Source organism: Phaethon aethereus, assembly GCF_964289735.1.
Source record: "Phaethon aethereus genome assembly, chromosome: 7".
Classification (NCBI taxonomy): domain Eukaryota; kingdom Metazoa; phylum Chordata; class Aves; order Phaethontiformes; family Phaethontidae; genus Phaethon; species Phaethon aethereus.
In genome coordinates, this window is record NC_138583.1 from 14197137 (window position 1) to 14217172 (window position 20036).

General features: G+C 38.7%; 1 protein-coding gene across 1 annotated transcript; it reads right to left on the bottom strand.

The window, feature by feature from the left end:
* Positions 1-1973: 1973 nt before the first annotated feature.
* On the bottom strand, positions 1974-17784 carry ANXA11 (annexin A11; the record flags this gene model as incomplete). Its single annotated transcript, XM_082001887.1, has 14 exons — positions 1974-2727; positions 6198-6320; positions 6932-6990; positions 9582-9677; positions 10438-10531; positions 11452-11508; positions 11667-11746; positions 11867-11957; positions 13091-13204; positions 13636-13730; positions 14128-14215; positions 14728-15105; positions 16481-16593; positions 17733-17784. The coding sequence occupies 14 exons, from the start codon at positions 17782-17784 to the stop codon at positions 2668-2670; spliced, it is 1500 nt and encodes a 499-aa protein (XP_081858013.1). The 3' UTR covers positions 1974-2667.
* Between the last annotated feature and the right edge of the window lie 2252 nt (positions 17785-20036).

Sequence of the window (20036 nt, forward strand, 5' to 3'; positions counted from 1 at the left end):
TACCTTAAATCCAATTTTGACATGCAAGCCCCTCACACAAAACATGCTCCCGGATTAATGTTTTTGGAATAAATTAAACCACTATAGAAATTATTTGGATGAGATCACCTATTCTAAACAGCTTATTATAATGGTCTGTCGTCTTCATTCTCTGCCCAAATATCAACAGTGCATTTAACAAGGTGAGAGACATTCCTGGTGGTAAATAAACCTCTTGTGGAAAGGTGTGAACATCCACAGACATGTTCATGAAGTCGGTTTTGTCAGTGTTATTTTTTTTGTTTGTTCGTTTAAGATATCTGTACATGGGTACATACTATAGTGCACTTACATGACAGAAGGTGGGCTCAAAGTAGACAGCAGTAGAGTTTATGTTGATTTTTAGTTCTTGCATTTGGCTGTATGGATCTGGTCACCATGACTGATAGGTCCTCACCAACTGTGTCATTCATTAAAATTTCCAGTTTTCTGTGAGGGGCAGTTAACAGGCAACAGTTAAGTTACTCCCCTGCAATGATAATTTATTTTAAAAAAGAAAAGTATTCCAGTGAAGTGTTGCAGTGAATTTAAAATGGAAATCCTAAGCCAACCTTGGGGTATTTGCAGCACATCTATAGTAAGTACTGCTCAGATGGAGCTTGCAACAACTGCCAAATGGCTCAAGAATTGCAGATAGTACCTTCCTTCTGTGATGTGGTGAATCAAAGTGACAATTCCCCCCTTTAAAGTAGCACGATTTATGTTTTAAGCTATGTTTATCCATAAGGATTGATTCTGATCTTATAACCAAAAATAATTACATCAGCTCTTCTCTATACAGATGCCAGTTGAGCACTGCGAAGACAGAAGACAGCTGAATGTAAAAGTATGGTTGTCATAAGCAGTTGCACTTTTGTTCATTTAATAAGCTTGTGTTTCCAGAATTTGAGCATGAATGAGCAATCCTCAGCCGTAGTTTTCCGTCTGTGTTCCTGTGCTTTGTAATAAATAGGTATTTGCTTTTAGACACTATTTCAAAGCTTTGTATTTTAAACCTTTCAGCAGCCCTACTTAATCAAAACTGCATTTCAAATACAGCATTCTCAGCAAGAAAACAAGATCAGGTGGGGTTCTGGACTAAGGCACAGCTAACAAACTTCCCTTAATTCAAAAGCTTACTCCTTCCTGGCAAGAAATGAACCCTTGCTATCAATGTAAATCAATTAAGACACACTTTCAGCTGCAACTTCCTCTCAAGATACACCTAGATTGTCTGACAAAAATGAGTGTATGGAGTGGTCTAGCTTTGGATATAGTCACATTCCTGCCATTGACTGAAACAGGAGTCCTATCTGCATGTCCTAGTCAGAGTTGGGACTTGTCAGAATTTGTCATTTGGACGCACAGCCACCTTATTCTGGTATCTTTACACTCTTCTCCCTTGCTATAGTGACAAATGCAACCCAGAATTAATTGCAACACCCACTCCCATGCAACCCCTATTTCCTTCCATGACAAACAGCAACACAACTTCTTCTAGGAAAAAGGACCCGCCTGACCTTTACAAATGGAGAGAGAGCATGCGTGTGTGTGTGAAATAAGAGAAGTCTGCACATTCTTGATTAACAAGCAGTCTACTTAGACGGACCTAGCTCCAAATCTCTTTCCTTCCTGTAGTTTTTTTTTTCCTTTACATGTTCCTATTTTGAGAATCATAAGCTGAAGATACATCACCCATGCTAGCAGAGAATAAAAATTCAGAGTTCCAAGAGTCAGATAAATTACAACATACAAAATGAAAATACTGACCAAGAACTAGAGATAACATATCACGTACAGACAATTGCTCATCAACAGCACACAAGTCCCAAACTCTTGTCAACACAAAAATTTCTGAATAATTCTCTAGATTGAAGAAGAGAACTTCCATGGAAAAACTAAGTTACCTAAACTCACATGTAAATCAACATGAACACCAAAAAGCACAACTTGCAAAGAGTTAGAAGGTAGACAGCTTTAATTTCATAATCTCTTCTTACATACATATATTTAAGGCACAATCCAAAACCTTAAAACATTAACTATAGAATCTTTACTAATGTCAACGTTACTACTGCCCGTGTGACAGATGCCCTAGCAAGATTGAAATGTGGAACACATCTTCCTTAAAAACAATCAAGGAAAGAAAACAGAACTTGGCAAAACTTCTTTAAAACAGTCTTAACTAGACACAAAAACTCAAGGCCGTTCTCTCCACACATCAGGGAGTAGGCTAGCATGAAACCAACTCTGCATACAACATATATAAAACCAGCATTAAAACAGCATGTAATGTTTATACAAAATAAAACCTTAAATCATACAACTGTGATTTTTGTTCCATAAAACAAACATATTATTTCAGCATAATATAAGCAGAAAAAAAATAATGACCTGTCATTCATGGATTGCTGAGAGTACTATATAGAATCCTAAGCAGATGGCACATAAGCTTGGTATTTATATTTTTTGGCATTTATTACCTACTATTTTCAAACTGAAGGGAAGATATATGCAAATTTATCTTTAAAAATGTAATTGCTTTAGGATAAACAGGTCATTACATATTTACTTTTTGAGGAAAAAAAAGATACTATAAAGCAAAAACATTAAAATAGCAGCTTTTTTAAGAAAAGCTCAATGCTCCATTTAGTCATTTCCACCACACAACTTGAGTAGGATTTTCCGGTAGTCTCCTGAAGTATCACCCTAGAAAAGAACCCAGAAAGAGAGATGTTGAAGACTTGTGCTTTGAAATAGAGGAAAAAGAAATGAAAGCATCCTAAACACAACATTAACAACCCAAGGAGATGAAGCCTGAAGAAAGCAGGTGTTAACTGCTTACCAAAGGAAAAAAAAAAAAAAAGGAAAAAAAAAAGAAGAGAAAGGAAAAAAAAAGGGAAAAAAAGGAAAAATTAAAAAGCCTGCTAATTAGAAATCACTTCAATACAAGTACACAGTAAAAGCTGCTCCTTCCATAACTGGAACCGAAAGTGTCTGCAGATAACACATTTCCTTAGCAAACTGAATTTGGTATACCAGTTCAACTACTTACTTGGGAATAGTTCAATAAAAATCTCTCACTGAAAAGCTGTCTTCCAGCAAAAGGTATGAAAATATGGAAAAATTAATACAGAAGTCCTTTTCCTTGCAGTCAATCTAGATATTTTTCCAGGGGCAGCACTTGAAGTTTTACTCTTTATTATGTTCAAATATAAAAAAAAAAAAGCCCAGATATCAAAAGATCTAAGAGGTTTGTTTCCCCAGTTCTAACTGTGGAACATATCCTTCATGTTGTGGGCAGTGAAAGTCCGTATGGATGCACATACAAAGATGCATTGAAAAGAGCGGAAGATTTCATGAACAGCAGCAGTTAATCACAAAAGGCTGTGCTAGCTGAGTTTTACCTGGTGCTCTTATGAGTAAAAAGCGTTCCCTGCGAGTTACTCATTAACTAGGTTTGGCCGATGAGGCTTGCCAATCCTTTTCACAGAACAGTTTCAGCCAGTGCATTTATCTCATCCTTCATCTTCAGGTACGACTGAAAATGGTTTTGTCCAGATCAAAACTAGTACAATTGTGACAGAGACACCTCAAAGATCAAGTAAATCCTGTGCAGCTGTAAAGCACAATCCACAAAATATAAAACATTCCTGTTCATATATGTGCTGAAAGGAAAGAACTGCTGTCCACTTACCAAAAAAAAAAAAAAAAAAAAAAAGAATTAAGAACTTGCTTTCCAAGGATGTTTTTTGCTCTACTTCTACCAAAGTAGAATGTACATGCACTTAACTGTGCACATGCATGCCCCGTATTTATGGAAACCAAGTTCAGCCCATTAAATGGGTATGGCCTGTTTCTGAATGGTGAAATTATTTTAATGCCAGATCAAAAGAGAAGGAGAGAAAAAGAAAAAAAAAGAAAAAAGGGAGACATACAGCTTTTCCACCAACATGTCACTGTTTTTTACTCACACGTTGGTGGTTACAAGGCATGTAACTACTATAGTAGAAGCACATCTTCACTCTAGAGTTACACACTTGGAAAAAGCTTCTGCTAGGTGATCCTCTGTGGTGCATGGGCAGTAAGACCATAGAGTTGCCAGCAGAAGACTCACATCAAGACTTTTTGGTGCACACTATCCTTAGAATCATAGAATCGTTTTGGTTGGAAAAGACCTTTAAGATCACCAAGTCCATTAACCTGGCACTGCCAAGTCCACCACTAAACCATGTCCCTAAGCACCACATCTATACATCTTTTAAATACCTCCAGGGATGGTGACTCAACTTCCCTGGGCAGCCTGTTCCCATGCTTGACAACCCTTTCGGTGAAGAAATTTTTCGTAATATCCAATCTAAACCTTCTCTGGCGCAACTTGAGGTTGTTTTCTCTTGTCCTATCACTTGTTACTTGAGAGAAGAGACCAACACCACCTCGCCACAACCTCTTTTCAGGTAGTTGTAAGAGAGCGATAAGGTCTCCCCTCAGCCTCCTTTTCTCCAGACTGAACAACCCCAGTTCCCTCAGCCGCTCCTGGTAAGACTTAATCTCCAGACCCCTCACCAGCTTCGTTGCCCTTCTCTGGACACGCTCCAGCACCTCAACGTCTTTCTTGTAGTGAGGGGCCCAAAACTGAACACAGGATTCGAGGAGCAACCTCACCAGTGCCGAGTACAGGGGCATAATCACTGCCCTACTCCTGCTGGCCACGCTATTCCTGATACAGGCCAGGATGCTGTTGGCATTCTTGACCACCTGGGCACACTGCCGGCTCATGTTCAGCCAGCTGTCAACCACCACCCCCAGGTCCTTTTCTGCCAGGCAGCTTTCCAGCCACTCCTCCCCAAGCCTGTAGCGTTGCATGGGGTTGTTGTGACCAACGTGCAGGACCCGACACTTGGCCTTATTAAACCTCATAGAGCTAGCCTTGGCCCATCGATCCAGCCCATCCAGACCTCTCTGCAGAGCCTTCCTACCCTCAAGCAGATCAACACGCCCGCTCAACATGGTGTCGTCTGCAGACTTAATGAGGGTGCACTCAATATCTTTCTCAATGATCTGGATGAGAGGATAAAACAGAACTGGCCCTAGTACTGAGCCCTGGGGAACACCGCTTGTGACCGGCCGCCAGCTAGATTTAACACCATTTACCACAACTCTTTGGGCTCGGCCATCCAGCCAGTTCTTTACCCAGTGAAGAGTACACCCATCCAAGGCACAAGCAGCCAGTTTCTCCAGGAGAATGCTGTGGGAGATGGTGTCAAAGGCTTTACTGAAGTCTAGGTAGACAACATCCACAGCCTTTCCCTCATCCACTAAGCAGGTCACCTTGTCGTAGAAGGTGATGAGGTTGGTCAAGCAGGAGCTGCCTTTCATAAACCCATGTGGACCGGGCCTGATCACCTGGTTGTCCTGTACGTGCCACGTGATGGCACTCAAGATGATCTGCTCCATAACCTTCCTCAGCACTGAGGTCAGAAACCACTTCGCTATCTTTGCAGGATTCCTTCCCAACACCACCAAGTTGCAGCCCCTCAGTGTCAACAGCAGAAGGAATAAATAGGGGCTTAACAGATTTGGCACCTTCATTACAAGGTAAATGAAAGTGGCACCACTCACTTTCCTCCAGCTCTTACTACCCTCCCCACTGGCTAGACATCCTCTTGTCTGTTGCTACAGCTGTTAATAGCAAGTAGTAGGGTGGATCAACTGCTGAAGAATCTGAAGTTTAATCTACTTCGAAAAACTTGTACTTTCAAGAGCAAGAGGAGACAATCTTTTAAAGGCATAACAGGGTCTTTAAACTCCTTCAACACACATGAGGTAGAGCACCATCGTTACTCAGTTGGAGAACTAAGTGGCTTCTACAAGATCACATACAGAGATTGGGACAGAGACCAGACTTAAAATCACCTCCCTGAAACCCCTGTGGACCAATTTCCTTTTCCTTCCTTGTCTGTTGGCTTCCTTCCCATCTCTAACTCATCTAGCCCCCATGCAAAAGCAAGTGCTGTTTGTGCTTCTCTGGCACTTCAGCTTCCACCCTCCTGACAAATGCAGCAAACCAAATACAGCCAGCTACACTCAGTGCAGTTAACAGCTATTCAGTGTAAGGATCCATGTTCTACTAGCAGAAAGGATACCACCACAGGGAAGAGAAAATCTCGAAGTCTTACAGTGATATCTGTGTAGAGGGATCTGCCATACATCCGCTTGTATTCTGCACGTATGTCCAGCAGGTCAACCTCACTGCGTGACACCATGATTCGAATTAGAGTTCTGTCTTTTGTTCCCGCTCCCTGAAACAAACAAAACAGCAATATAATGTCTTAATAATGTGTAGAAATGCTGGATGATACAGCACTAGTTAAAAAAGAAATAAAAATAAAGCATCACTCCATGAACAGCCAACCATTTACCAGCATAATCCTATAGACTTCAATAAGCTTGAACAGAATTTGGCCTATCGTGCTTTAATAAATTGAATTTACTGGTAGGACACTAACAGTCATTTCTCTGCACAAGAACAGTTAGGAGGAAAAAAAAAAAAAGGGGGAGGGTGTCAGAGGGACAGGGGGTCAGGAAAATTTGGTGAGTTTAATGGCCTATTTATTTATTTCAGCTAGACTTCCCCACTTAAAAGATATAAATTTCAGTGAGTCTTCAGCATATTTGTGTTTTACCAAGTGAAGACTTCCTTTTTTTAAGGTATGGTTGTATGCATCTTTTTGTTAAGGATATCAAATTAGCTAGATTCTTCCAGCCTTTCATAATGATGAATGCATCTTGTTAGTCATCTGCCCACCGAAAAACGTAATACCTTTAGCTAAACAATTGATTCCAATGAGCGGTACAAGCATTTTCTAAAAAAACACTCTATAACTTTATGTATCCTGTCAGAGACACGTACCTTCATAGCTTTCTGCAATCTCTCTGCAAAAAAAGCTGGCGTATTCTTGAGGCACTTAACTGCAAAAAGAAACAGTATTACAGAAATCAGGTATTCCTCCTCAATCGGAACTCTCAGTCATTTTTTGAGCTTACCCTAGGTAGTCAAATGTTTAATTTCACATAAACACACACTCGATACAATGCAGCTTCCACTCCTTCAGTTAGTCACTGAAATTATTTCTAATACAAACAGTAGCTGCAATGAAGTTAAAGAACCTACTATACTTCATGGTTCAAAGCAAATTTTTCCGTCACTAGAAAACATCTAGTGTGAAGCAGCCACAATGAATCTTTAAAGTCTAATGACCAGAATCTTGCTTAAGAGGAAATAGGGAGGGGGCAGAAGGCTTGAAGGAAAACATAGTTAGTGGTGCTCCTGGCTTTTTCCTAATTTAAGAATTTTTAGGCCATGCATTTGCAAGGTATGACAAATTCAAGTCCTGCCCTAATACAAGTTGGGAAGCTACCTATGATAGAAACTTCACCCTTATTTTAAAGTTGGTTACATATATTATTTATTTTTTAGCTACAAAGTTCACCAGGACTCCTGAAAAATTCTTAACATGCTTATTTAGTAATGACTGGATTTTATATTTAATTAGCACAGGTAGAAATCTCAAAGAGCAAAATCTAAATCAAATTACTGGCATGTTAATCAGGATAATGAAAGAATCCTCCATCACTCATCAGAATTAAAATCTATATATTGATCCTATGTTGGTAAACAGTCATGCAATCTGTGGCAAACTACACAGAAAGCAAATGACACCTGACATATTTTATAGCACAAAAAGGTATCAAAAGCAATCATGTAAAATCAATACAAAACAAAAGGGGCAAACCTAAATACGTATTTCACAGCAACACACATTCTATATAGGAAAAAGTACTTTTCTGAACAGGAAAATGTAGATGAGAGATAGCAGTTCACCACACACAACTATCAAACATAATACAATTCAAAAATGAATGACAAATGAAATGCATGTTTCTTTGTCACTGTATTTAGCTAAAACAAGACACTTGCACTTTAAGATGTTTGAAGATGTTATTGTAAGTTACCAGTTGTACAATCCAGAAAGCTTTAAAGAAAGCAAAATTAAATATTTTCAATTAGAATTTTTTTTTTTTCCCTGAAAATAAGGTTCACGAAACAAATGATGCTAACATCATTGGCTGGTATAGATATATACGTGTGTATATACATATATATACATATAAACAAAATATCCAAACCAAAATCTATTCAGTAAAGGAGTTATTCAGTGAATATTAATGACAATTCTTGCTCAAAAGGGTACTGACTTGTTTGCAAGCTACAGTCCAAATTCTGAATCTGTATCTACATGGAGACCTATCAAGCGACTGCAAAGCTCCATGAAGTCAAAGGACTTCCAAACTCTGACGGTACAGTTTTTTTACCAAGGCAATCTTTTTCTGCAAACGCTGGGAAATATTTCTTTTCCGTAAGTTTTGTTTTTTACCAATACTTTTTGAGGTGACAAATTCTGAATCCTGGAAAAAGTCTGCAAATGTATCACACTAACAGAGATGGATCCAGTTTGGGTCATTAAAAGGCCAAGTAGAGCAAGAACAATAGTTACATAGTTCCCATATGCACAAGAAAGGAGTGAAAAAATGAGGCCTTTAAAATTTATTCAATTTTGTAAGATTTTGTTGCAAACTTCTATGAAAAAAATCTATTGTTTCCAAGTGATGCAAAGTACATTTTTCCTATTTATTTTGGTAAGAAGTTTTGTGGGGTTTTTTTGTTTGGTTTTTTTTTTTTTTTTTTTATTACATCACTTTTCTAGTCACTACCATATTCAAAACCCAAGAACAACACTTTTAAAGGAGCAGGTGTAGATACCACAGTAAATTCACAGTAATAAACAGAAAAAGAAATTGAGATGTAAAGAAGCAGTCTTGTCTAAGAGATGAGAGACAAAAGACGAGAGAGAGAAAGAGGTCCACAATTTTATCTAGAAGAAAACATTCCAAATAAAAACCACTGCGTAACAACTGAAGGCCTTGTCCTAGCCTCATGGAAACTAATGACTACCTCCCAAGGGACAACAGTAGACTTCAGGTAAGTCTTTACTCTTCAGGAGTACTGGAGGCACTTAAAAGCAAAGATTTAACAAAGCTGTAACCACAGGACATGTGGAAAAAAACAACCCCTTTGCAATCAAATTTAAGTTTTCTTTCTATTAAAAAGAGGTAGAGGTAACTAATTAGAGGGTTAATCCCTGCATTTTGCTCGATTTCCAAAGCTGTCCCAAATATTCCATTCTCACTGACTCAGCGGTTGGTACAAGTTCTCATCACTTCTTAAAACAATGCCAAGTACAGTTACTAATTCTCTCCCCACTTTAACGTGTGAAATTTAAATTCTGCAGCTGCCTGAAGCAAAAGCTTCATCTGCCATTTTGAGGTGAATTAAGTGCCCTGCTTTGCTAGCCACAAGTGACTTCACAGAAAGCTCAACGTAAAAAGCAGAAAACTGGAATTATTACTAAGAACATCATCCTTAGCTGGAGTCACAGATGCCACCATCTCAGTCAGTTTTAGCGGAATACCAGGAATGAAGTTGCTCAGATGACACATACCTACTGCCAGCATGCCCTTTTCCAGGTCTCCAGACATTTCACGACATATGCTTTTTTCAATGTCCCGGTTACACATCCTCTGGTACTCACTGAAGACTGTTAATGGAAGAGAAAGATTTTAGGAATCAGCCTCACAAAAAAAGGTAGCACTGGTGCATGCTGGATGGCTTCATTTCAGTCACATTTGTCAACTTAATACTACAGTATACTCACAAAAGTTTTAACATCTCAAAGACTAATACTATGTTATCAACCATCTTGTTCCATTCACATATCATCATGCTCCTTCTAGCTTGTCTTAGTCTGTCCTTGTTTTTAAAGGGCTAAACCAAGAAACCACTGTAACGGAAATAGTGAAAATTCTTCTAGGAAAGCTTTGGGTGTCAGGAAAATTAAGAAGAAAACATTCAGGTTCCCAAACACCCCCACCCCTTTCCTCTCCATACAAGTGCCGCAATATGCAGTGCATTTCAAAAGTTCTATGTAGTTACTAAAACATTTCCACCACTACAGACTGATGTAACACCTAATCACTAGCAAGTAAATGGGGAAGGATTGCAAGTGTCTTGTGCAGGCACAAGCACACAAAATCAAAACAATTCTAGTTTTTCAATTCTTTTATCAGAGAAACATTTGAACAAGTATGACCTCTACCTGCTCTGATATTTAAGAAAGATGATCATAACATGCAGATCTTGTGTACCCTTTCCCTCAGTGGAATTCACCCTGCTTTTCATTGAAGTATCATGACAGTCATTTTACAGATGGAGGAAATTCAGGCACAGGGCGGTATTGTACATTTTTATCATTACATACAACAGAATCAAGTTACTCTTTATGTAGCGGACACCATTACCTGCTCTGAGATGGGCCCTGCTTCTTGCACACAGAATGGCATTGAATTTGGATTCATCAGTTCCTAGACGGTTCTCTCCAGCTGCATATAGCTCCTAAACACAGAAGGGAATTCACACTTCACTGCTCAGAAAAGCAGTCAGGCTGAAAAGCTGAGTTACAGATCTGCTTCCTTGCAGCCTCTCCTCCTTTTATACTTATTTCTTAGTCTACGTACTGCTGGAAAACAGGAGCAAGCAATAAACAGAAAGTAGTTTTAACCTTCCTACAATATGCTATGCTTGCAGTCTTCCTAGCTTACTGATACATAAGTGCTCAAACACAAGAGCTCCAGATTACTAAAGGGGAGAAAATTGTTTAAAAAGTACCTGAAAACTGGTTTTCGTAACAGGGCTGATGTCTAGCTTTTTTTCTATGCCTCTGTGTATATTCTGGGACATTCTTGTCTTTTGGCTAAGGCATACTATGTAGAATGCTAATTACATTATTATTTATATGACAGTAGCGTGCTGAAGTGACCCAGGGTTTTCTCTTTGCTGTGTGGCAAAGTAGAACACACACAAACAAAGTAACAGGGCAAGAGTAACAAGGTCCAAGCGCCTTATTTGCTGCAAAAATCCAGAGTTCCTTAAATAACAGGCAAAGGTTAATGCAGGTGTTAAATAGATTAAAATTTAATCCACACTCATTTAATCTCAAAAATCTCTTTGGACCATTCCCTTAACAAGCAGCACAACTGAGTCACGCCAACACCTAGAAAAGCCAGAGATCTGACAGAATGAGAGATTAAAAAACCCCATGGACTCTATTCCCAAGAGCTTCATCTCTGTAATGGAGCTACATGGCTCTAATGCTCTGTCAGGGCTTTTCACATCACTTCCATCCACTGAAACATAAGCACTACATCAGGGGAAGTCACAAGGCGTCCAAAACTAAGAGTAAGCAGAAACCACACAGTCAAATTTCAGTGTATTGAGTTGACTGTAATTAGAAATTATGAAGAATTTCTACTGACCTGCACATCTTTTTGGACGAGAGACATGTCAACAGTTGTACTTTCATCTCTGTTTCCCTGAAAGAATTTGAAGGTACAAAAGTGTCACTGGTGGGATTTTTTTCTTTTTTTTTTTAAAAGAAGAACAACCACCACCACCACCAATAACAACAAACCAACCCTACAAACACACACACACGCAAACTCCAAACTTCAAAATCCTGGCATGCAAGTACCTGAGAAAGTGAAATTAAAAGCCTCTGAAAGTGTCCAGACGTGTCACTTTTTATTGCTTCCTCCAGAGTTTTCTTAAATTCTGGAAGAGAGACAGTCATGAATCATTATATATCCCTGCTCATTTCCTAAATACATATTGTCAGTCAGTGATTAAGGAATATAAGGAAGACAATTTTGATGGAATTGTAACAAATCTAACCTGCTTTATAGACCCTGTTGAGTTCCTGAATATGCTCATTACTGCGAGAAGCTAAGATTTCAATGAGACAATTCTCATCTGTGCCAACACCCTAAAACAAAGCATAAGGAGAAAACACACTCTTCAGATTCTTTTCTTACTTCTACAACCTACTATAAAAGAAATGTAATAACATTATACAACAAAATACAATTCAGAATATAATCTTGTTATAGAAGTCAAAGCAAGTAGTTTAAATGCTACTTATAACACGTGTCCAAGACACAGATAAATATTAAGGATACAAATTAAACAGATAATTAAAATAATTATGAAAACAAAGTTTCATTTTTAAATGTCATCTTTCACCCCAGGTTTTTGGCATTTTAAGAATCATTTTTGCTGCCACTACAGATGAATTTGTTAATTCTAACAGGTAACTTTCATTAACCAATAGATAGCAGTTACAATTACAATATAGCTAATATAATGTCATCCTCCTAGCTACTTCAAAATTGTGGACATGTAAATATACGTACTGACTCAGTAATGGAAATACTTATTTCACTTTCATTTAAACACTGGCTTGAAATACAAGTGTTTGACCTATTTTTATGTTTAAAACCTAAATGTTTATAAAATAGTCTGATTGCTTTAAAGACAAAGTACACAATGCTTCCATAATATTTTAGAAAAGGTTCAGCATGGACCAGGAAAATACACTTTTGAGGTGGGCGAAAAGATAAAAAGAAGGTACACCCTGCCCAAAATCTTTATGAATCTAGTTTCCTGAACTATTCTTGAGCACTCAGTGGAATCTAAGTTGAGCAGTTTTATAATCAGTTCCATCACAGCTCAAAGCAAAAACCCAGAAACAAAGGCACCGCATGCAGCAGCTGGCTGAGAAGAGCATCACCTCTGCGGCTTACTCAAGACTATGTCATAAATGAACTGCAGAGACCGTTAGAACTCAGTTTCTGCCTTTTTTGTGTACTTATTTATTAATATATTTTTGTTAAAACACAGATCTATTATATAGTCTTCACCTTTAACCTATTGGAATAACATTTCTCAATTTTACTATCATATATACCTCCAAGAAACAGGGTACAGATCAGTCAAACAGTGGATTGAACATCTGGACGGAGAGGAGGGAATGTAAGTCCAAGCTTTTAAATGACTACCAAAAATTTTATCAGCTCAAATAGTTCCTCTATCTTATAAATTTGTATCTCCTACACAAACCTTTATAGCTTCCTTGATTTCATAAGCATCAAACATGACAGGTGTCTTCATCATTGCTAAGATTGTCCTCTCAAAGTTACCTGATAGCTCAGACTTGAGATCCTTGATCAAATCCTAATGAGAAGTAAAAACAAGGAAAAAATGCATGAAGACCACAATTAACACCACCAAAACTGTGGATTTTAATTGGAATTCTTTATGCATAAGCATCAATAATATATCTTCAAAGTAAAGCTATTCCACTTTTATCAATACTAAAACCAGCATAATACAACATGTACATCTAGGTAGCTACGGTCCAATTAAATAGACTGCAAAGAGTCAGTACCGTTTAGCAGAGAAACTGCTTTATAAGTTTCATCTGAAACACTGCATGAAGAAGTCAAGAGTGGGTAAAAGCAGAACCCTAAACAGGCTATGTCTTGTGAACCATCTTCCCCTTAAGCAACTTCCAATCTTTTTTTCCAAACACTAAGTCTTCTGACTTCCAGTGAAGAAATGTAGGCTCTTATTCCTTCTTCTTTCTATTTTCATGATGTATTTACCTTTCCATAAGCTGTTTTGAAGGACAGGATGATCTGCTGACGTTGCTTGTTTGAACGACTTCCAAGACAATCGATAATCGCCTGCTCATCGGTTCCTGTACATGCACACAGACACCACAGAATGAGCATGCACATCATGTGAGGACTCAGCTTTCTGTTTCCATTTGACCCTATCTCTTCTAACGCCAACCAAAGGACATGTATGCCTTTAATTAATCTACACCATCTCCTCCTGTGCACGACCGCAGAACTTCAAGCTCTACTCCCAATCACAAACACAGTAAGAATACAAAAAAACCCCACCCCAAACCAAATACCAAACTCATGAGGTTCTTTATGCCAACATGAACTTCCAATTATTCTTCTGATAATGAAGGACAACCACATGTGAACTAGCCCACTCAGTACACATGTAACAATGCAGAAAGATCAGAGCTGCATCGAAGCTGCCATTCTACTTTTCATTGAAATGTAAATCCACAGGCTGCTCACCGAATCCCTTCATGGCTTTCCTTAAGACTTCTGCATCCTTCAGAGGGTCAAATCCCGGTGCATCAGTGATTGTGCCTCGGTTTCCATGCTAAAATCAGACCACATTGAGTTGCATATTAATGTTAATCAGTAAAAGACTGTATTTTAATACTTAGGAAAGATGACCACTGTTACCAATTTTCTTTTTGTTAGAAAAGTAACAGAGAAAACTCAAAAAAACCCCACCTTAAACAATCAGTTCATTTCTATACCCAAATTATGACAAAATGCAAGGTCAAGAACATTCCCTGATGTTAAATCTGCTGTCCAATTAATTAAGGTTTGATGAAACTGGCAAGACTTTTTTAAGTTAGGAAAGGCAAATTTCACTAAACTTGAATTCACATCAAATCTTTATTCTTGGATAATGTGGTAAAACAGCATTTGCTTCAAGTCATATGAGCCTATAATGCTTGCATTTGGAAAGGATCCATCTCTCTGTTTAGTCAAACTTCTTTTCAATTTTAGGGTCAGTTTACACTTACATACACAAAGAGAATTTAGAGAAACATATACATATACATGATCATAACTCAAAACAAAAGCAATGAGTGATCTTACTGTTACAGGAGAGACCACAGGCCCTGTAGTTCCTGGGTAAGAGGGCATAGATGGATTCACAGCCGGGCCCGGTGGATAGTTTGGCATAGGCTGCTGCCCTGGGTAAGTTGCTGGTGGCTGTCCTGGATAGCTCATAGGCTGCTGACCAGGCGGTGGTGTGGGCTGGCCTGGCACAGGGCCACCTGGGTATCCTGGGTAAGCTGGCATTCCTGATGGTGGATTCCCTCCAGGTGGAGGATATCCTCCATAAGAAGGCTGTTGTCCTGATGGAGGTTGCCCAAAGCCACCTGGAGGGACTGGGGGATAACCCCCAGGTGTCGAAGGATATATGCCTTGAGGTACATTTGTCCCTCCAAAGGTCCCTGCCAGGTTGGATGCCTGCAATGACAGCCAATAAAGCAAGAGATGGGAAGGTGTACAAATGGTTGAGTTTCAATAATGTCCTTAATACAATACAACCTCCCACCCCACCAACATGGACACGTAGTTCTGCATCTCCACTGCAAAAGAACTTTAGACTAATCATGTCTTACTAGCAAGCACGATGGAAAAAAAAAAAACAAACCTGTATTCACTTGACTCTTGCTTTACTGTAATCATCATCTACCATACGTCAAAAAGCAGAACCAAGACACATACCTGCCACTGCATCCAGCATTGCACACCACTCACATTGAAGAGTGCCAAAGAGCACCACATGCCTCTTCTTCTAAAAGCTTATGACAATTAATCCCAGCAACAAAAAACTATGCTTATCTCTTCTCTGTCCATGGCTGCCTTATATGACCACAGCATCATCTGAGCTGTCTTATGATGCACCAGGTGCATTAGTAGTTTACAACTAGGCAAGAGTTCCTGAACTACATTTGGAAAGACATCTGCAGAAATTGCCACAAAGATACTCCACTCCACATGCAATAACATCTTCCCACGTGACACACTCGGACCCTCTTCTACAAAGGAACCAGAAGAACCAACATTCAATGATTGCAGTGCTCTGAGAAGCTAGTTGCAGTGGATATTGCTATATGTACCCTAGATAGTTTGTTGCTCATTTTGAGGCTGGCTGCCAAATCACTTCATTTAATCATTGCCTCAGAAAGGCATGTATAATGCAAATGTATTCCTACAAACTGAGCATTCATTGTGCAGCACAATAGATTTCTGAAGACTAAGTCTTCAGAAGTGTCACTCACTTTTACTCTATGCAAAAAAAAAAAAAAGTCACATTGGAAACGTCTGCATTTCTTCAATAAATGTAAAAGGTTTTTACTACCACCTGTCAAACATCAAAGCTTATAAGAGAGAGCTGATCCCATATTCTTTTCAGGGATAAGTCATTGATACCTCAAATTGCACAGCCTTGTTCCTTATTCAGACTGGCCAAAATCCAGATAATAGGCAAAATCTGGACTGCGTTTGCCAGTGTGAATATATATTAACAGTGGATACTTGGTGTTAATAGTCTGTTCTCCTATTCCTCTGCACAGCAAAAGCCAAGTAATATTACTTTTACGTCCATGATGTTTGAAGTTAGGCTCTTAACATTTAACTAGTGGTCTGTTTTCCTAAAATAAGGAATAGCTTTCAGTAACTGTTTTCTTCAATAGATGATATTAAATGCTTAACACCTAAACAGACTAGACATAAAGACACAGAACTCAAGAGATAAATTTCTCAGTGGCAATGCCAGAAACACATCTTTGCACTTAAGGAAGTCACGGTAAAACACATTAAATGAACGCAAACTCACCATTCCAGCCATGTAGTTGGGATTGAACTGACTGGCATAGCCAGCCACGTTTTCTAGGCCAATTGGAGGTGGATTTGAAGGTGGATAGGCAGCACCACCCCAGGGACTGCTACCTGAAATCAAACACAGCTGTGCTGAAACACAAAAGCTACACCTTTTTAAACTTATTCCTTACCATTTACATTTCTAATGTCATGTCTGTTCAACACTAGCAGTTTAGGAGAAGGAAAGTCAACTGAAGAGGTGCAGGGTAGCAGTGCAATTACGATACAAAGGGAAGCCTCACTGCATATTTTTAATCATGTTATCATTGAATCTGTAAGTTCTCATTTAAAACAACTCTAAACATATTTGAAGGTTAACACTCAAGAGTTAATACTGTAAACACCATATTTTGACTAGAGAGTAGTCTGTGTATTCCAGTAGGAAGATATTAATTCTTTTCAGGCTGCTAATTTGAGAGATGACTACAGAGCATGATACAGTACATTCACAGATACCCAAGCCACACAACTTGGCTGCACACAGAAGTACAGTCTTCTCTGCATAGCAGTCTAACTAAGCCAGAGTATTCTGCTGAGAAATAGGATTTATCCTCCCAGACTATTTTGGCTTCTCACTGTATACTGCTTCCCTTCCCAAGTTAGCTTGCCTAACTCCGTATGACTCCAGGCCTTTCTTTTTACCAACAATATTAACAACTACAAAGTTCATTACCAACAACTATAAAATTCACCCTGATACCAAACAGTAGTTACACATTTCGTCAGCTTTATATCATTATAATCAATACCCTTTTTAACAGCCCTCTCCCTTCCATATACAACTGTCTGCCTAAGAACAGTGAATTAGGGAAAATGTCATAATTAAAGCCCTAATTTTCTGTGGGCTATGGTTTTAGATTGTGTGACTGATTTCTCCCCGTACTCATTTTTCTCACTAGCTGCCTTCAAAACTCAGTACTGACAGGACACTGTTCCTTGAAATTCGTTGATTTTCGTCAAATTATGACCATCTCCTAGTGCTATATGCTTCATTTGAGATGAATGAAAATGGACCTTATATGAACACATGGTAGAACACTCATATAAATCAGAATCCCCAGCCAAGATTAAATAGAACTTAACAAGAAAGCACAGAAAGCTTCGGTGAGTCAAGAAAACCCTCTGCAGTCTTGTTCTTTGTCCATGCCACTTCTCCTCTCCAGATAGGACCACCACTGCCATTGAATGTTTACTTCATCTAAACTTACCTGGGGCTGCTGGGGGATATCCACCCGCTGGGGGATAGCCAGGGTAACTCATTGCAAAGATCTGAAAAGTATGTGTGACAGTTATTTTCTGTAATGTTTCACTAATTACACCACGTAAAATTAACAGGCAGCATGTTTGCAGTAGCCAGTTACCAAAATTTGGACATAAACTCCACAAGTTGCACAGGCTTTTCCTTAGGAAACTTCTTCCCATTTCCTTTTGCTGGACCAATAAACACGTTCAGATATCTAAGCAGTTGCAGAGTCACTCCTCAGACTATTTTTCGTATTCATTTCAGTTGCTACTTACTGCTCACTTCGTCTATTATATTGTTAAGGATGTATTACTTGAAAATGATTATTTTATTGCACTATTAAAGTCTTAAGAAGTCTGCAACCCATACAGAACAGTCTTATCAATCAAGAGTAGAAAATCATCTGACAAACAAGCCACGTCTTCACGTGAATAATTGTATAAGAAATGTTAGAAGGCATTTAAATGCAAATGCCTGCAAAAGTGCAAGGTCAGAGTAAGAAGCGGAAGGGATACACTTCATGCTTACAGCATTGCGATAAAATATGAAGGGATTACCGAAAGGGTAAGATCACTAGAAGAAATTTGATCTCTCATAGTTGACAGTGCCTCTGTCAGCACAGAAGCACACAAAGTCATTAGCTGTCCAACACAGAAGTGGAGGTCAAAAAGGAGGGCCAGCTAAACGAAGGACAAAACAAAAACTGTTTTACAGAACACAGAAAGTCTTATTTTAAACAGAGTGACTATCAGCAAGAATGGTAAAAGTAACTCAAGGAACTTGTTACAGATGAAGAAAAATCCACAATCAATCTTAACTTTTTCAAGGTTATTTTTAGTGACAATTCCCAGTCTATTTTTAAACTGCTGGGCAAACAGTATCCCTTTCCTTTCTTTCTCCTCTTTCCCCTAAAGCAATCCCTTTTGAGTCTGCCTTGTTTTGCCCTGTTTTGGATTTCAGCTGTGGAATTTAGTTTTGGGTTTGGTCTGGGTTGTGGCGGGTTCTGTTTTTGTGGGATTGTTTTTGTTTTGCATAATCATGTTAACTTCTCTTTCTGGTTTACATGGCTCTTTTGCAGAGCAACATTTTTCTAAAAAAATATTTTTTTTTAAAGAAAAATACAATTAGGAAATCTTCAATTTATTTCAAAACTGTTTGGATTTCACACTGCATGTGCTCATTTAAATCTAAAGAGAGAGAAATGAACTAACAGAAATTGCAAGGAACAGAGCAGACTAAAAGTTATAACCCTAACTTACTTGTACTGCAGTGTGTACAGTGTCTAACAGACTCAATAAATAAGTGAATGCAGTTTCTCAGCATTAGAAAAAGCTTTACCAGTAAATTTATAACAGATCCTTTAACTGGAAAAAATTCTTTCCATGCATTCAAATTTAGGTACTGCCCTTCCATTTGTGCCATTTGTTCATTCTCCATCCCCCCTACGAACAGAAGTGTGAGCTGAGGTCAGCCGGGGGTATAACCATTGCTCCTTTTCCTCTTCCGATGGGTGTAAGAGTGAACAGTTCACCCAGCTCCACACATGATGAGACAAAGTGGAACGCACAGCTGGGAAACTTGCTGACATTTTACAGAATCAGGCTTTACATCAGCCAATTGTCAATCACAAATGGCCACATTTAAAACTTCAAGAAAGGTCCTGGGAAGTCAAAGCCACCCACAACCATCATGGCTCAACTCTGCATATTCAATTGGAAGAACAGACTATAGATTAGCCAACATGACACCGTTCATAACCAGACTATATCTGAAGGGTAAAGCCTCACAGAAATTTTTGTATTGTATCAGATGCTTACAAGATGCTCTCCATAACCAGTAAAAGTTTTCCCCACATTCCCTTCAGGCTTGGTTTCCAATAAGATCTTTCACTGCAGTATTATCTAGGAGTTTTGGAATAACTTAAATATCAAGGATGTTGCTAGCATTTATCTTACCACCTCCAGAGAGAGCAAATGACATTCTATGGGACCACGTTAAGAAAAACCTAAATGTTCAAACAGGTTCCAGAGTGGATTCTTGAAAGTTCAAAATAACACCAGTACCTACAAAAGAGCCACTGTGCTACTTAAGAGGGAGAAGAGTTTGCTGTTAGAAGTAGCATCCTTTATCAGATCAGCTGCTACCACAGAAAAGACAACAAGCTTTTGATTATACAAGCACTTCTCTACATGACTAAACTATGTAATTTTTCATTTCACGTGCAAACACAGTGCATAAAAACTACAGGACCAGATCTGGCATACAAGAC